The sequence below is a fragment of the Oncorhynchus masou genome, chromosome 19 (genome assembly GCF_036934945.1).
Source record: "Oncorhynchus masou masou isolate Uvic2021 chromosome 19, UVic_Omas_1.1, whole genome shotgun sequence".
Lineage (NCBI taxonomy): Eukaryota > Metazoa > Chordata > Actinopteri > Salmoniformes > Salmonidae > Oncorhynchus > Oncorhynchus masou.
The window spans coordinates 17,906,372-17,924,274 of NC_088230.1; the positions used below are offsets into that span (position 1 = coordinate 17,906,372).

General features: G+C 43.6%; 1 protein-coding gene across 1 annotated transcript in view; it reads left to right on the forward strand.

Moving 5' to 3' along the window:
- The window catches only part of LOC135505920 (protein cornichon homolog 3-like), a 52,668-nt gene that overhangs the window by 24,863 nt on the left and 9,902 nt on the right, over nucleotides 1-17,903 (forward strand). Inside the window, exon 4 of the mRNA XM_064925165.1 lies at nucleotides 16,735-16,847. Coding sequence (XP_064781237.1) covers nucleotides 16,735-16,847 — 113 coding nt within the window. The remainder of the gene's footprint in view (nucleotides 1-16,734; nucleotides 16,848-17,903) is intronic.

The following is a 17,903-nucleotide window of genomic DNA, read 5'->3' on the forward strand; positions in this document are numbered from 1 at the left end:
TGAGTGTGAGTAAGAGTGACAGTGACAGTGAAGGTGTGTATGTCTCAGTGTGTAGAGACCTATGGATGGGCATCGAGTCATTGTGGCTAGATAGTCTGTGAGAGAGGGAGAGCAGTAGTTGTTAGCCATTTAACAGTCTTATGACCAGGGGATAGAAGCTGTTTAGGAGTCCGTTGGTCTGAGCCTTGATGCACCGGAACCGCCTGCCGGATGGTACTCATCCCCTTTGATGCGCTGGGCCATCTGTACCAGCCTCTGTAGGGCCTTCCGGTCGAGGGCAGTGCAGTTGCTATACCAGAGGGTGATACAATCACTCAGGATGCTCTCAAAGGTGCAGATGTAAAAGTCATCCCCTGCTCCCTGTTTCCTGTAGTCCATGATCAACTCCTTAGTCTTGCTGACATTGAGGAATATGTTGCAATTCAGTCCAGTTGTAATGGTGCTGTGCAGGCACTGATGTACTATAGAGAGATGAGTGAATCAAGTTGAGTTTGTTTGCACAATACAAAGTACCTGTATTGCCTTACTACCGTACTACAAGGCCACAGAGAGGACCTTTACTTTCCTCAGGCACTGTGTCACAGCAGCAGTGAGCTGCTTGTGTTGTCTCAGACAAACCTGATCTACACCCTCTGTGCTGTAATGCACTCTGAAGAAACAACCAGTACTGCCTGGAGCCTTTTGCCTTTAATGTGCTGTGGCCAGGGAAAAGTGGAAGAGAGGAGAGGATCCACAGGGGAAACACTCTCTCTCTCTCTATGTCTCTCTCTCTCTATGTCTATCTCTCTCTATGTCTATCTCTCTCTGTCTATCTCTCTCTATGTCTCTCTCTCTATCTCTCTCTATGTCTCTCTCTCTATGTCTCTCTCTCTCTATGTCTCTCTCTCTATGTCTCTCTCTCTATGTCTCTCTCTCTATGTCTATCTCTCTCTATGTCTCTCTCTCTATGTCTCTGTCTCTCTCTCTCTATGTCTATCTCTCTCTATGTCTATCTCTCTATGTCTCTCTCTCTATGTCTCTCTCTCTATGTCTATCTCTCTCTATGTCTCTCTCTCTCTATGTCTATCTCTCTCTATGTCTATCTCTCTCTATGTCTATCTCTCTCTATGTCTCTCTATGTCTATCTCTCTCTATGTCGATCTCTCTCTATGTCTCTCTCTCTATGTCTATCTCTCTCTATGTCTATCTCTCTCTATGTCTCTCTCTCTCTATGTCTATCTCTCTCTATGTCTCTCTATGTCTATCTCTCTCTATGTCTATCTCTCTCTATCTATCTCTCTCTCTCTCTCTCTATGTCTATCTCTCTCTATGTCTATCTCTCTCTATGTCTCTCTCTGTCTATGTCTATCTCTCTCTCTATGTCTATCTCTCTCTATGTCTATCTCTCTCTATGTCTCTCTCTGTCTATGTCTATCTCTCTCTCTATGTCTATCTCTCTCTCTATCTCTATGTCTCTCTCTCTCTATGTCTATCTCTCTCTATGTCTATCTCTCTCTGTCTCTCTTTCTCTATGTCTCTCTCTCTATGTCTCTCTCTGTCTCTCTCTCTATGTCTATCTCTCTATGTCTTTCTCTCTCTATGTCTATCTCTCTATGTCTATCTCTCTCTATGTCTATCTATGGCTCTCTCTCTATGTCTCTCTCTATGTCTATCTCTCTATGTCTATCTCTCTCTATGTATATCTCTCTATGTCTCTCTCTCTCCATGTCTCTCTCTATGTCTATCTCTATCAATGTCTATCTCTCTATGTCTATCTCTCTATGTCTCTCTCTCTATGTCTCTCTCTCTATATCTATCTCTCTATGTCTTTCTCTCTCTATGTCTTTCTCTCTCTGTCTCTCTATGTCTATCTCTCTCTATGTCTATCTCTCTCTATGTCTATCTCTATGTCTATCTTTATCTATCTCTCTATATATATCTCTCTCTATGTCTATCTCTCTCTATGTCTCTCTCTCTATGTCTATCTCTCTCTGTCTCTCTCTCTATGTCTATCTCTCTCTATGTCTCTCTCTCTCTCTATGTCTCTCTCTCTCTATGTCTATCTCTCTCTATGTCTATCAATTCAATTCAATTCAAGGGGCTTTATTGGCATGGGAAACATGTGTTAACATTGCCAAAGCAAGTAAGGTAAACAATAAAAATTAACAGTAGACATCACACATACAGAAGTTTCAAAACAATAAAGACATTACAAATGTCATATATATATATATATATATATATATATATATATATATATATATATATATATATATATATATACAGTGTTTTTACAATGTACAAATGGTAAAGGACACAAGATAAAATAAATAAGCATAGATATGGGTTGTATTTACAATGGTGTTTGTTCTTCACTGGTTGCCCTTTTCTCGTGGCAACAGGTCACAAATCTTGCTGCTCTGATGGCACACTGTGGAATTTCACCCAGTAGATATGGGAGTTTTTCAAAATTGGATTTGTTTTCGAATTCTTTGTGGATCTGTGTAATCTGAGGGAAATATGTCTCTCTAATATGGTCATACATTGGGCAGGAGGTTAGGAAGTGCAGCTCAGTTTCCACCTCATTTTGTGGGCAGTGAGCACATAGCCTGTCTTCTCTTGAGAGCCATGTCTGCCTACGGCGGCCTTTCTCAATAGCAAGGCTATGCTCGCTGAGTCTGTACATAGTCAAAGCTTTCCTTAATTTTGGGTCAGTCACAGTGGTCAGGTATTCTGCCGCTGTGTACTCTCTGTGTAGGGCCAAATAGCATTCTAGTTTGCTCTGTTTTTTTGTTAATTCTTTCCAATGTTTCTAGTAATTATCTTTTTGTTTTCTCATGATTTGGTTGGGTCAAATTGTGCTGCTGTCATGGGGCTCTGTAGGGTGTGTTTGTGAACAGAGCCCCAGGACCAGCTTGCTTAGGCGACTCTTCTCCAGGTTCATCTCTCTGTAGGTGATGGCTTTGTTGTGGAAGGTTTGGGAATCGCTTCCTTTTAGGTGGTTATAGAATTTAACAGCTCTTTTCTGGATTTTGATAATTAGTGGGTATCGGCCTAATTCTGCTCTGCATACATTATTTGGTGTTCTACGTTGTACACGGAGGATATTTTTGCAGAATTCTGCGTGCAGAGTCTCAGTTTGGTGTTTGTCCCATTTTGTAAAGTCTTGGTTGGTGAGCGGACCCCAGACCTCACAACCATAAAGGGCAATGGGCTCTATGACTGATTCAAGTATTTTTAGCCAAATCCTAATTGGTATGTTGAAATTTATGTTCCTTTTGATGGCATAGAATGCCCTTCTTGCCTTGTCTCTCAGATCGTTCACAGCTTTGTGGAAGTTACCTGTGGCGCTGATGTTTAGGCCAAGGTATGTATAGTTTTTTGTGTGCTCTAGGGCAACAGTGTCGAGATGGAATTTGTATTTGTGGTCCTGGTGACTGGACCTTTTTTGGAACACCATTATTTTGGTCTTACTGAGATTTACTGTCAGGGCCCAGGTCTGACAGAATCTGTGCATAAGATCTTGGTGCTGCTGTAGGCCCTCCTTGGTTGGTGACAGAAGCACCAGATCATCAGCAAACAGCAGACATTTGACTTCAGATTCTAGTAGGGTGAGGCCGGGTGCTGCAGATTTTTCTAGTGCCCGCATCAGTTCGTTGATATATTTGTTGAAGAGGGTGGGGCTTAAGCTGCATCCCTGTCTAACCCCACAACCCTGTGTGAAGAAATTTGTGTGTTTTTTGCCAATTTTAACCGCACACTTGTTGTTTGTGTACATGGATTTTATGATGTCGTATGTTTTACCCCCAACACCACTTTCCATCAGTTTGTATAGCAGACCCTCATGCCAAATTGAGTCTATCTCTCTCTATGTCTATCTCTCACTATGTCTATCTCTCTCTATGTCTATCTCTCTCTAAGTCTATCTCTCTCTATGTCTATCTCTCTCTATGTCTATCTCTCTCTATGTCTGCAGTGGCTTGCGAAAGTATTCACTCCTTGGCATTTTTCCTATTTTGTTGCCTTACACCCTGGAATTAAAATTGATTTTGGGGGGCTTTGTATCATTTGATTAACACAACATGCGGAGACCCCGGGCTGGGGACCGTCGTTGGAGGTCCCGGACTGTGGCCCGTCGTTGGAGGTTCCGGTCTGTGGCCCGTCGTTGGAGGTTCCGGTCTGTGGCCCGTCATTGGAGGTTCCGGTCTGTGGCCCGTCGTTGGAGGTTCCGGACTGTGGCCCGTCGTTGGAGGTTCCGGACTGTGGCCTGTCGTTGGAGGTTCCGGTCTGTGAACTGTCGCCGGACGCTCTGGACTGGGTACTGTCGCCGGACTCTCTGGACTGCCGAGGTGCACTGTAGGCCTGGTGCGTGGTGCCGGCACTGGTGGTACCGGGCTGGGGGGACGCACCTCAGGGCGATTGCGAGGAGCAGGAACAGGGCGCACTGGACTGCCGAGGTGCACTGTAGGCCTGGTGTGTGGTGCCTACACTGGTGGTACCGGGCTGGGGACACGCACCTCAGGGTGAGTGCGGGGAGGAGGAACAGAGAGTACAAAATATTTCTTGGGGCTGCCTCTCGGGCTTCCGTGCTAGCCGTGTACCCTCATATCGTCGCCGTTCCTCCCATGCTATCTCCACCTGCCTCCATGGTAGGCAATCCTCTCCTGCCAGTATTTCCTCCCACATCCAGGATCCTTTACTGTCCAGTATTTCATCCCATGTCCATGCTGTCCATCAAACGCTGCTCCTCCTTTTCACGCTGCTTGGTCCTTTTATGGTGGGTTATTCTGTCACGGACGTCATAAAGAGGAGACCAAGGCGCAGCGTGGAAAGCGTACATAACTCTTTTAATGAAAGAACGAACACTGAACAAAACTATACAAAACAACAAAACGAACCGTGAAGCTATATGGCAACTAAACATAAAATAACAACCCACTAAATACCCAAGGAATATGGCTACCTATATATGATCCCCAATCAGAGACAACGATAAACAGCTGCCTCTGATTGAGAACTAATCTCGGCAACCATACACACATAAACACAAAGACCAGAAAACACCCCTAGACATACAAAAAACCCTAGACAATACAAAAACTAAACAAACCACCCTTGTCACACCCTGACCTAACCAAAATAATAAAGAAAACAAAGATAACTAAGGTCAAGGCGTGACAGCTGTGGAGCTTTGCAGTTCCTTCAGGGTTATCTTTGGTCTTTTTGTTGCCTCTTTGATTAGTGCCCTCCTTGCCTTGTTTGGGAGTTTTGGTGGGCGGCCCTCTCTTGGCAGGTTTGTTTTGGTGCCATATTCTTTCCATTTTTTAATAATGGATATAATGGTTCTCCGTGGGATGTTCAAAGTCTCTGATATTTTTTATAACCCAACCCTGATCTGTACCTCTCCACAACTTTGTCCCTGACCTGTTTGGAGAGCTCCTTGGTCTTCATAGTGCCGCTTGCTTGGCGGTACCCCTTGCTTAGTGGTGTTGCAGACTCTGAGGCCTTTCAGAACAGGTGTATATATACTGAGATCATGTGACAGATCATGTAACACTTCTGAAGGTAATTGGCTGCACCAGATCTTATTTAGGGGCTTCATAGCAAAGGGGTGATAACATATGCACATACCACTTTTCAGGTTTTTATTTTTTTGAATTTTTTGAAACAAGTTATTTTTTTCATTTCACTTCACCAATTTGGACATTTTGTGTATGTCCATTACATGAAATCCAAATAAAAATCTATTTTAATTACAGGATGTAATGCAAAAAAATTTGGAAAAACGCCAAGGGGGCTGAATACTTTTCCAAGGCACTGTATCTCTCTCTCTCTGTCAATCAATGAGAAACAGCTTGGTAGTCCAACATTAGTGGCTTTTAAGCTGTACATGTAATTGCTAAACTGGCTTTACCCAAATATGAGACAGAAAACATAAATCAACTCTTATGCCTTGGTGTTTAAAGTCCCCTTCTAGCTCTCTTTCATTGAAAAATACAATTTCAAATCTCTACGATTTAAAAAATCGAATAGTACTGCATGCAGGATGTAATCAGCTGATGTGTCTTGCCGAGGCCTGATGCGGCTGAGTTACTGTTGGGTGCGTGGCGGGGGCTGGGGGCTGGGGGCTGGGGGCTGGACGGAGCCATTAGTGTGTCACGCGTCGAGATGCGCAGCCAGTGGAGGTGTGAGATCGCCTCCAGAACTACTGCATGTTATCATTAGTTGAAACACACTGAAACACACTGTTCTACATCTAGCCTGTGTCTTGATCAATACGATCCTCTAGTATACAGTAGTCTACCCATTATCTCCTCACTTTGCCCCTCCTTTCTCTGTCATTGTATCTTGTTCTACCTCTCTTAGTAGGCTGTAAGGGTGAGTAAGGCATGTCTGAGCTCTGTGTTCATGATGCCATGACTCTTCCAAACGGGGTGTGTGGAGCAGAGCAGCTCCCTGCAGATTTCTGCTATGTCACTGGACACTAGATCAAAGGAGGCTAGCAGCAGCACTCTGCAGCAGCACTCTGCAGCAGCACTCTGCAGCAGCACTCTGCAGCAGCACACTGCCTAGATACCTGCACTTCATTAACAAGGGTGTTTATGTGTCCCTGGAGACTGAGGATCAAAGGTCTAGTAGCAAAATACTGCAGAGATACCAGTCGCCTACTTTATTGTCAAGTGTCATCTGAAGTCACTCTAGCTCCTCTTTATATGGAGACTTGTGGATTGTTTTATTCCTGTAACCATGGGGTAGTGGCCATGGCTTTCACTGGAATGGAGTGGAGTGGAATACAAACCATTTGTTCCTTTCATGTGTAAAAAAACGAGAATGGTCTGCAGATTTTTTGTGTTCAGAACATGAACCATGTTTCACCTGATTAGTAATAGGTTTTCCTGCTCAAACTCTATCTTCAAGCATGTCAAATATCAGGGGTGCTGAGTGGGAAATTGTCGGTAGAAATGTTTTGGAGCTACTGTATGACTATCAAAGCAGTAGCAACTCTGTATGCTTGTAATAAAATTATACCGTTCGGTGAAGTCCGTTGGAAATCAATGTATGCGGAGTGCGTAAAGAAATAGAGCCTGTGTACACGTGTCACCTAATATTCTACAGAGGCCTTCCAGTCCAGCCTTTCGGGACAACTTTTCATCTATCCACAAAGTCTGACAAACTTTGGACTCACATGCTATTGGGTCTCAGAGGAACAAGTCTATTTTAAAGAGAAAATATGTATAATTATTTGCTACATTTAATTATTGTTGCTGTTGTCACGAGAGAGAGTAATTGGAGAGTAGGAGCTCTTTTGATCAGCAGAGGAAATTTGCTGCTGCCAAAATGAGAGCGATATCCAGATTAGTCACAAACACAAATGATTGAGGCGGAGAACAATATTGCATACATGATTGCGTATATGTTACAGGCATTTCATATGATGGATGCCTGGAGAGGCCACTGGGTTTGCTCGACCAGATAAACTTCAGTTAGTTTCAACCCCTTTTCTGCTTCAAGTTAATTCAAGTAATTGAATGTATTCCTTTTTATAATGGACAAACTGCTACTGTATAATTATGAACGTACTGTACCATAGCTATTGATGGCAGCAACACTTGGCACTGTCATGGGACTTGTAGAAAGACAGATTTTCTGGGTTGGTGCTATGGTTTCAGACAGTTAGTAAACCTTGTTAACATTTTATAACATTTGATCCTCTGGTTCCATTGTATTGTGAGTGTACTGAAGGCTACATGCACTCCCCTCCATGTATTTGGACAGTGAAGCAATTATTTAACATTTGGCTCTACCTCAGCAATTTGGATTTGGAATAAAATGTGTCTTATGAGCCGACAGTACAGAATGTCACCTTTTATTTGAGGGTATTTTCACATACATATCTGTTTTACCATTTATAAATGAAGGCACTTTATGTATCTAGTCCCCCCATTTGAAGAAGTCAATAGATATTTGGACAAATGCACTTATAGTTTATTAAAGTTGTCAAAAAGGGTTGTATTTGGTTCCCATATTCATAGCATGCAATGATTACATCAAGCTTGTGACTCTACAAACTCATTGGATGCATTTACAGTTTTTTTTTGTGATGTTTCTGAACCCATCTAAATGAATCCTGATTATACCATGATTAAGACAAATCATGAATGAATCATGAATAATGATGAGTGAGAAAGTGAGAAACCTCTCACCATTACCAATAACAGGGGAGGTTAGCATTTTTGGGAGGGTATGATCTTGGTGCCTCTGTAAATTTCCCACTCATCTCATCGATGAGTCCATGTACCGTGGAGAGGTCGACTGGCTGGTGGCCTAGTGCAGTCACGATAACCTGAAACTCAACACAGAAAAAATCATGGATAAGGAGGTTGGACTTCCGGAAAAACCCTGCGCCATCTCTCCCCCTTGAGATTAATGGCTCTCCTGTTGGCACGGCTGAATCATTCAAATTCCTGGGGACCATCATTTCCCACAGTATCAAGTGGGAGGACAACATCACATTGGTCACCAAGAAGGCACACCAGAATATACTACTTTGTAGATTCACAAGTTTGATTTTGTCATTGAGTGCTAGGAATATGGGAACAAATACTAAACGTTTGACTACTTTAATAGACTGTAACTGAATTTTTCCAAATACTTCTGACTTTCTAAAATGGGCCGACTAGATACATAAAGTGCCTTCATTTCTAAACGGTAGAACATGTATGTATGAAAACAACCTGCTGTACTGTTGCCTCATATGAAACATTTGATCTCCAATCCAAAATGCTGGAGTATAAATTTTAGCTTCACTGCCCAAATCCATATGGAGGGGAGTGCATGTCATAAGGAGCCTTCGTAGTGTTGAGGGCTGTATAATCACTGTTAAGTGGTGTTAATTGGCCGTTGCAACCCGACATTGAGCAGGAGAGGAGGAGTGAAGGACTGTCGATCAGAGAGAGAGAGGGGAAGAATGGAGGGAGTGGAGTAGAGGAGAGTGGGCTATAGCTCTGTATATCACCAGAGTGGAGTAGAGGAGTGGGCTATAGCTCCGTAGATCACCAGAGTGCAGTAGAGGAGAGTGGGCTATAGCTCTGTATATCACCAGAGTACAGTAGAGGAGAGTGGGCTATAGCTCTGTATATCACCAGAGTGGAGTAGAGGAGAGTGGGCTATAGCTCTGTAGATCACCAGAGTGGAGTAGAGGAGAGTGGGCTATATGTCTGTAGATCACCAGAGTGGAGTAGAGGAGAGTGGGCTATAGCTCTGTATATCACCAGAGTGGAGTAGAGGAGAATGGGCTATAGCTCTGTAGAGCACCAGAGTGGAGTAGAGGAGAGTGGACTATAGATCTGTAGATCACCAGAGTGGAGTAGAGGAGTGAGCTATAGCCCTGTAGAGCACCAGAGTGGAGTAGAGGAGAGTGGGCTATAGCTCTGTAGATCACCAGAGTGGAGTAGAGGAGAGTGGGCTATAGCTCTGTAGATCACCAGAGTGGAGTAGAGGAGAGTGGGCTATAGCTCTGTAGATCACCAGAGTGGAGTAGAGGAGAGTGGGCTATAGCTCTGTAGATCACCAGAGTGGAATAGAGGAGAGTGGGCTATAGCTCTGTAGATCACCAGAGTGGAGTAGAGGAGAATGGGCTATAGCTCTGTAGAGCACCAGAGTGGAGTAGAGGAGAGTGGGCTATAGATCTGTAGATCACCAGAGTGGAGTAGAGGAGTGAGCTATAGCCCTGTAGAGCACCAGAGTGGAGTAGAGGAGAGTGGGCTATAGCTCTGTAGATCACCAGAGTGGAGTGGAGTAGAGGAGAGTGGGTTATAGCTCTGTAGAGCACCAGAGTGGAGTAGAGGAGAGTGGGCTATAGCTCTGTAGATCACCAGAGTGGAGTGGAGTAGAGGAGAGTGGGTTATAGCTCTGTAGATCACCAGAGTGGAGTAGAGGAGTGAGCTATAGCTCTGTAGATCACCAGAGTGGAGTAGAGGAGAGTGGGCTATAGCTCTGTAGATCACCAGAGTGGAGTAGATGAGAGTGGGCTATAGCTCTGTAGATCACCAGAGTGGAGTGGAGTAGAGGAGAGTGGGTTATAGCTCTGTAGAGCACCAGAGTGGAGTAGAGGAGAGTGGGCTATAGCTCTGTAGATCACCAGAGTGGAGTGGAGTAGAGGAGAGTGGGTTATAGCTCTGTAGATCACCAGAGTGGAGTAGAGGAGTGAGCTATAGCTCTGTAGATCACCAGAGTGGAGTAGAGGAGAGTGGGCTATAGCTCTGTAGATCACCAGAGTGGAGTAGAGGAGAGTGGGCTATAGCTCTGTAGATCACCAGAGTGGAGTAGAGGAGAGTGGGCTATAGCTCTGTAGATCACCAGAGTGGAGTAGAGGAGAATGGGCTATAGCTCTGTAGAGCACCAGAGTGGAGTAGAGGAGAGTGGGCTATAGATCTGTAGATCACCAGAGTGGAGTAGAGGAGTGAGCTATAGCCCTGTAGAGCACCAGAGTGGAGTAGAGGAGAGTGGGCTATAGCTCTGTAGATCACCAGAGTGGAGTAGAGGAGAGTGGGCTATAGCTCTGTAGATCACCAGAGTGGAGTGGAGTAGAGGAGAGTGGGTTATAGCTCTGTAGAGCACCAGAGTGGAGTAGAGGAGAGTGGGCTATAGCTCTGTAGATCACCAGAGTGGAGTGGAGTAGAGGAGAGTGGGCTATAGCTCTGTAGATCACCAGAGTGGACTGGAGTAGAGGAGAGTGGGTTATAGCTATGTACAGCACCAGAGTGGAGTAGATGAGAGTGGGCTATAGCTCTGTAGATCACCAGAGTGGACTGGAGTAGAGGAGAGTGGGTTATAGCTATGTACAGCACCAGAGTGGAGTAGAGGAGAGTGGGCTATAGCTCTGTAGATCACCAGAGTGGAGTGGAGTAGAGGAGAGTGGGTTATAGCTCTGTAGATCACCAGAGTGGAGTAGAGGAGTGGGCTATAGCTCTGTATATCACCAGAGTGGAGTAGAGGAGAGTGGGCTATAGCTCTGTAGATCACCAGTGTGGAGTAGAGGAGAGTGGGCTATAGTTATGTAGATCACCAGAGTGGAGTAGAGGAGAGTGGGATATAGCTCTGTATATCACCAGAGTGGAGTAGAGGAGAGTGGGCTATAGCTCTGTATATCACCAGAGTGGAGTAGAGGAGAGTGGGCTATAGCTCTGTAGATCACCAGTGTAGAGTAGAGTAGTGGCAGTCGCTCTGCAGCAGCAGCCCTCTGTCATTAGCTCTGTGTGCTGTAGAGAGCCTGCCTCCAAGTGTTGCTCTGCTCTCCCTCCCAGGGAGCTGCCTCAAATCACACTTGAAAAGCACTTTGGCACTCCAGCCTCTTGAACTGTGGCTGGGTTGGGCCCTCACAGGAGTCCGCTCTAATTGGCCGACAGGTTGAGCCCTGCCTCGCCACTGGCTAGTGTGTGTGTATGTGTGCCCTGGGGTGGTCAGATGTGGAAGACAGAGACGGAGGAACCCTTCAGGGCTCAGGGCTCAGAGCCCAGAGACAGATTACTGATCCTAGCCTCGCCCGGCCCAGATGAGCCCCAAGCTTCAAATGATGAGCCCCTTCAAATGGGGCGGCAGGTTAGTGGTTAGTGGTTAGAGCGTTGGACTAGCAACCGGAAGGTTGCAAGTTCAACCCCCCGAGCTGACAAGGTACAAATCTGTTGTTCTGCCCCTGAAAAGGCAGTTAACCCACTGTTCCTAGGCCGTCATTGAAAATAAGAATTTGTTCTTAACTGACTTGCCTAGTTAAATAAAGGTTTAAATTTAAAAAATCAACACAGAGCATCAGGGCTGTTACTCTCCCCTCATTGTTAGACTTACAGTAGCTCCGTGTTGCTCCGTCTGCCTCGCAACCAAACCCTTTGTCTTCCATCATGTCACTGTTTTAGTCACGGTTGGTGTGATGACTGCTACTGATGTATGTGCTCACAGTGTATTTTAGGTTGTAGGTTGAATTTAGTTATGCAGAAGCCCTGTACATTAGCATGGGAGTGGTTCATAATGTTTGTCTGCATTCAGCAGGAGTTTAGCAAGCGACAGCGAGGGTAGGATTGGGACTTGATGGATGAGGGCTGAGAATAAGTGGGGGTAATAAAAAGTTTAGCGTGACTATTTGTATTTTAATGAGCATGGCGAAGTGTCGTGTTTATATATAGATCTGTTTGAGCAGTAGTTTCTCCATCACCTGCTGTTAAGGAGCTTCTCCACTGTGCTCCAATGTGTTTTTATGTTATTAGGGAGTATGCAGCACTGTGAATAATGTATAATAGAGCCAATGCACATCATGTACAAGTCCAGGTGTTTCAGACAAGGCTCCAGTTGTACCTTTAGCTTGTTAAATATACATGAACGTGTGGAGGGCTTCACATCAAATCAAATCAAATCACATTTTATTTGTCACATGCGCAGAATACAACAGGTGTAGACCAACAATGCAGTTTAAAAAATTAAAACAAATAAAAGAATACCTATAAAACTAAATAAGAATAAGAAATAAAAGAGTGGTCTATATAATTAAAGAGCAGCAGTAAAATAGCATTAGGGAATAGCATTAAGCCTACATACAGTAGCTCTCGGCCGGTGCTTCTCTCCTTCTGCTTCTCTGAAAGCTTTTATTATTTTTAAATCGTTACATATTTTAGAGTTTTCAACAGTGCACATCTGTGGCGCTAAGGAGCACAAATCCTGGTATTGTTGGTATTGCCTAGGAAAGAAACCTTCTGTATGAGTCAAACATAATAACCTTAAACCCCTTTCCGTGTGTTTACACAAACACAGAGCTGGAAACAGGGCTTACACCGTGAGCATCCAGGACTCAAGACATTGTATTTATCTGCACTGTGGTGGCAATCGCATTGAATTTCAGGTTGACTACACACATGAATACAACTACTAATCCTGTTTTATTACCGTATTGATATCCTCAGTCTTCCACCACTATGTGCCAAAATAATCAATGGGATACGCTTATGACTAACACACTCGTACCATAATCATATCCACAAAGTTCTATAAAAACTATTCAGAGCAGACACAATTGAAACTAAGGCTTTCATTTTTGACTTGACGCATTAACGTTTATTGGGTAGGCTCCTCGCGTCCTCCAAATGTTTTATTTCACACAGCGTTCATTTCACCAGATGAAAGATGGCGCTGACTTTTTGGGGGGAGAGACACTGTATGTGGCTCAGCTAGTGCTAATGACTACTCGGTAATCGCGGTACTCACTCTTTGTCAGACTCGAACCATGTTTGGAGCTCCGCTCTGATGACTAATAGCTGCTGAAGCTGGATTCATTACAGTGACCGATGGCAGTTTGCCACCATGTGTTTGACACCACCCACTCAATATGGAAAGCTTATGTACAGTAATGCTATCAAACACATGACATGGCGCAAGATCAGTGAGTAACGTTTATGATAATTGCCCATGTACAGTGCCTTGCGAAAGTATTCAGCCCCCTTGAACTTTGCGACCTTTTGCCATAAACATAAAAAACATAAACATAAAGATCTAAAAAGATCTATTTGTTAAAAAAGTTTGAAATATCCATTAAATGTCGTTCCACTTCATGATTGTGTCCCACTTGTTGTTGATTCTTCACAAAAAAATACAGTTTTATATCTTTATGTTTGAAGCCTGAAATGTGGCAAAAGGTCGCAAAGTTCAAAGGGGCCGAATACTTTCGCAAGGCACTGTATATTTGCTCCCTGGTGGCGCAGCGGTCTAAGGCACTGCATCTCAGGGATGGAGGCATCACTACATACCCTGGTTTGATTCCAGACTGTATCACAACCGGACGTGATTGGGAGTTCCACAGGGCAGCGCACCACTGGCTAAGGGGTTGGCCGGGTTAGCCCATCATTTTAAATAAGAATTTATTCCTAGTTAAATAAAGGTTTAAAAAAAACTAAAGCATTTACAGGCTAGCCAGTTGCTCAATGACATTGTGAAGCCCTGTGGGTAATTGTTTGGAGCTGTCTATGATTGCCATATTTGACTGAGTTACAGTTCATATAAGGAAATCATATGACTGTGAATACAGATATGCCTATGTTGGTCACAGATACCTATAAAAGTAGGGGTGTGGAAAACCAGTCAGTATCTGATGTGAACACCATTTGCCTCAAGCAGCGCAACACATTTCTTTCGCAAAGAGTTGATCAGGCTGTTTATTGTGGCCTGTGGAATGTTGTCCCACTCATCTTCAATGATTGTGCGAAGTAGTTGGATATTGGCGGGAACTGGAACCCACTGTCGTACACGTCGATCCAGAGCATTCCAAACTTGCTCAATGGGTGACATGTCTGGTGAGTATGCAGGTCATGGACGAACTGGGGACATTTTCAGCTTCCAGGAATTGTGTACAGATCCTTGAATCATGGTGCTTTGCATTATCATGCTGAAACATGAGGTGATGGCGGCAGATGAATGGCATGACAATGGGCCTCAGGATCTCATCACAGTATCTCTGTGCATTCAAATTGCCATTGATAAAATGGAATTGTGTTCGTATTCCATAGCTTATGCCTGCCCATACCATAACACCACTGCCACCATGGGGCACTCTGTTCACAACATTGACATCAGCAAACCACTCGCCCACACAAAGCCATACACACTGTCTGCCATCTGCCCGGTACAGTTGAAGCCAGGATTCATCTGTGAAGTGCACACTTCTCCAGAGTGCCAGTGGCCAACAAAAGGGAGCATTTGCCCACTGAAATCGGCTATGATGCCAAACTACAGTCAGGTCAAGACCCTAGTGAGGAAGACGAGAATGCAGATGAGCTTCCCTGGGATGGTTTCTGACAGTTGGTGCAGAAATTGTTTGGTTGTGCAAACCCACAGTTTCATCAGCTGTCCGGGTGGCTGGTCTCAGACAATTCCACAGGTGAAGAAGCCAGATGTGGAGGTCCTGGGCTGGCGTGGTTACACGTGGTCTAAAACGACGTTGGAGGTGGCTTATGGTAGAAAGATTAACATTCAATTATCTGGCAACAGCTCTGGTGGACATTCCTGCAGTCAGCATGCCAATTGCACGCTCCCTCAAAACTTGAGAGATCTTTGGCATTGTGTTGTGTGACAAAACTGCACATTTCAGTATGGGCTTTTTTTTGTACCCAGCACCAGGTGCACCTGTGTAATGATCATGTTTAATCAGCTTCTTGATATGCCACACCTGTCAGGTGGATGGATTATCTTGGCAAAGAAGAAATGGTTACCAACAGAGATGTAAATAAATGTATGCACAACACTTGCGAGAAATAAGCTTTTTGTGTGTATGGAACATTTCTGGGATCTTTAATTTCAGCTCATGAAACATGGGACCAACATTTTACATATTGCATTCATATTTTTGTTCACTGTATATTTAGAGCTCTATTTTAACTAACCTAACACAATGGTAAATCTAAATGCAGGCGGTAGCACTATAGGTTCAGGGTTGTGTCAGAAATATTTGTAATATTTTCACTATTACAATTATCCGCACACTTGCTGGTGTTGGCGCGAAAGGGCTGGGTTTTGATGAATTAACAAGTTGTGGGTGTGTCGAGGCTTGGTCCATGGCAAAATATATGGTTGCTTTAGGTTATGTATTTACTGTCTTTTATGCATTGCCTTTGATTCAATTCCAATTTCAATGTTAGTCCGTAATAGTTTATCAAATGGCTTACAGAAACAAAATAACAAAATATAGACCTATCCCATCTTTGCTAAATTTGCAGTTCACATTGTTTTAAGTAATTGCATGACTTCAATAGAATTCACACTGATACAGGGGCAAGGCCTACTGTAAATTGCATTATGGTTGAGCATGGACATGCCAAACATTGTCAATAAGCAAGATTACATTCATTATTGATAAGGCCTAAAAAGAGAATGAATAATTCTAATCAAATTTTAAACAAAACTAAACAACAACTTGTTTTAAATAGGCACACTTACAGGCATATTATTTTCTCCCCATGGGCATATAATATTAAAAGAACTCAGACTATGAAGGATTTAATGGACATCCAAAACGGTACCTGCATGGCTAAAATAATGTGGGCCTGCCTACAATTCATAGATAAAAAGGGAATGTTAGCTCACTGTTTCACTCCTCTCAAACTTGATATTTTAATAAAGTTTTGGGGATTAAGATTTATTTCCAAGAAGCCTCTGGAGCCAAACTCTTTATTGACAGTCTTTTTGATTACTTCCAGATTGCATTGGGTCAACAAAAAAGCCGCCATTGAGATGAGGGGAGGCTATGCTTGGTTGTATGTTTCTAAATACGAAGTATGCAGGCTTCAAGTCACATTAGGCTACTCTTTTTGTAAATGTTTTGTTTTATTTGTTTGTCTTTTTATTTCTATTTTCATTTAAATTTATTAACAACAAATCAATACAAAAAGTACATGGGGACATTAGGCTACTCTTGTTCCATAGGCTGTGTTTCCGCTGTCAAAATTCATGCCATAACCAACTGCATTACCGCAAAAACCAGCTTTTAGCACTTCGGGTAATGTTTTTAAGACAGGTCAAACAGCCGAACCTGGCGTTAGGGCTGGAAAATGCAAGTGCGCCAGTTTTTGCATGACAAACTGTGTTAGACACAAGCACGGCCTTCACGTCATGTCAAATGGTGATGAATAATCTGTGAATGAGAAGATTTGATGTGAAATGACCTCTCTCAAGAGCATTTCACTTTCCCTCTCCTTCCCTCCCTCCTTCTCTCCCTGCCAGTTGGTGCTTCCAGAATATTCTATCCATGGGCTGTTCTGTATCATGTTCCTGTGTGCCCAGGAGTGGCTGACAGTAGGCCTCAACATCCCTCTGTTCTTCTACAACACATGGAGGTAACTATCGAAGCTAGACTAGTCTTTTCTTGTCTTTCTTTCATTTTGTATGATGCCATTAATTCAGTATGGTTCCCAGAAGATAAGCACTTATTTATGCATGTATTATATTATGTATGTATTATATTATGTATGTATTATATTATGTATGTATTATATGATGTATGTATTATATTATGTATGTATTATATTATGCATGTATTATATTATGCATGTATTATATTATATGATGTATGTATTTAACGACTTGAGCATTTGTCATTTGACAGACAGGCTGTGAGTGACATTCGTTATGATGCACTGAAATCTCACCTTGAAAATTGGTCACCTGTCAAGGCTTCCTCCCATGAATATGTTGTTTTCTCCCTTCTTTGGGCTTGTTGTTGTTTTGTTATTTGATGTGAATCACTTGCAGAACTCTGTGATTGTTTTGCTCAGCCAGTTAAAGTTACGCAGCAGCTCTCACTGTTTCATTAATTGCAGACTCTGCCAGATGCCCAGTGGCTACAGATGCTGTTTTCTCTACACATCTGAGGGGAGACAGGGAGAGGGGGGGGGAGAAAGAGAGGCACAGAGACAAAGATAGAGGGATGAAGAAATAAAGAGAGTGATACAGAGATATGGGGGAGGGTGACCCACAGCAGCTACAGATCTGTCCATTTCTGTTTTCCTTCCCAGTGAGCACAGCTGATGCCTGATATCTTCAGCTCGTCCCCCTCCTCTCCTCACCATCAGCCCCCACTGGCTCTGCCTCTCTGCCAGCCTCTCCTCCCCATCTCCACATGCAGCAGGGGCTCAGTGACACACAGGATAGTAGAGAGGTTTAGATGTAGGTTTAGCAGCAGCAACACAGTGGAATGGAGCACCACTACCTGTGTAGCGGAGATAATGTACATACTGTACATGCCGATGTAAAGCAGTGGCTACATTTCTGAGAAAGACATCTCAGTTTAAGGCCAATTCCAAAGCTTCATCAAAAGAGGAGGCTCATGGTTCTCACCCACTTCCATAGACTTACACAGTAATTATGAACACTTCCGGAGGACGTACTCCAAC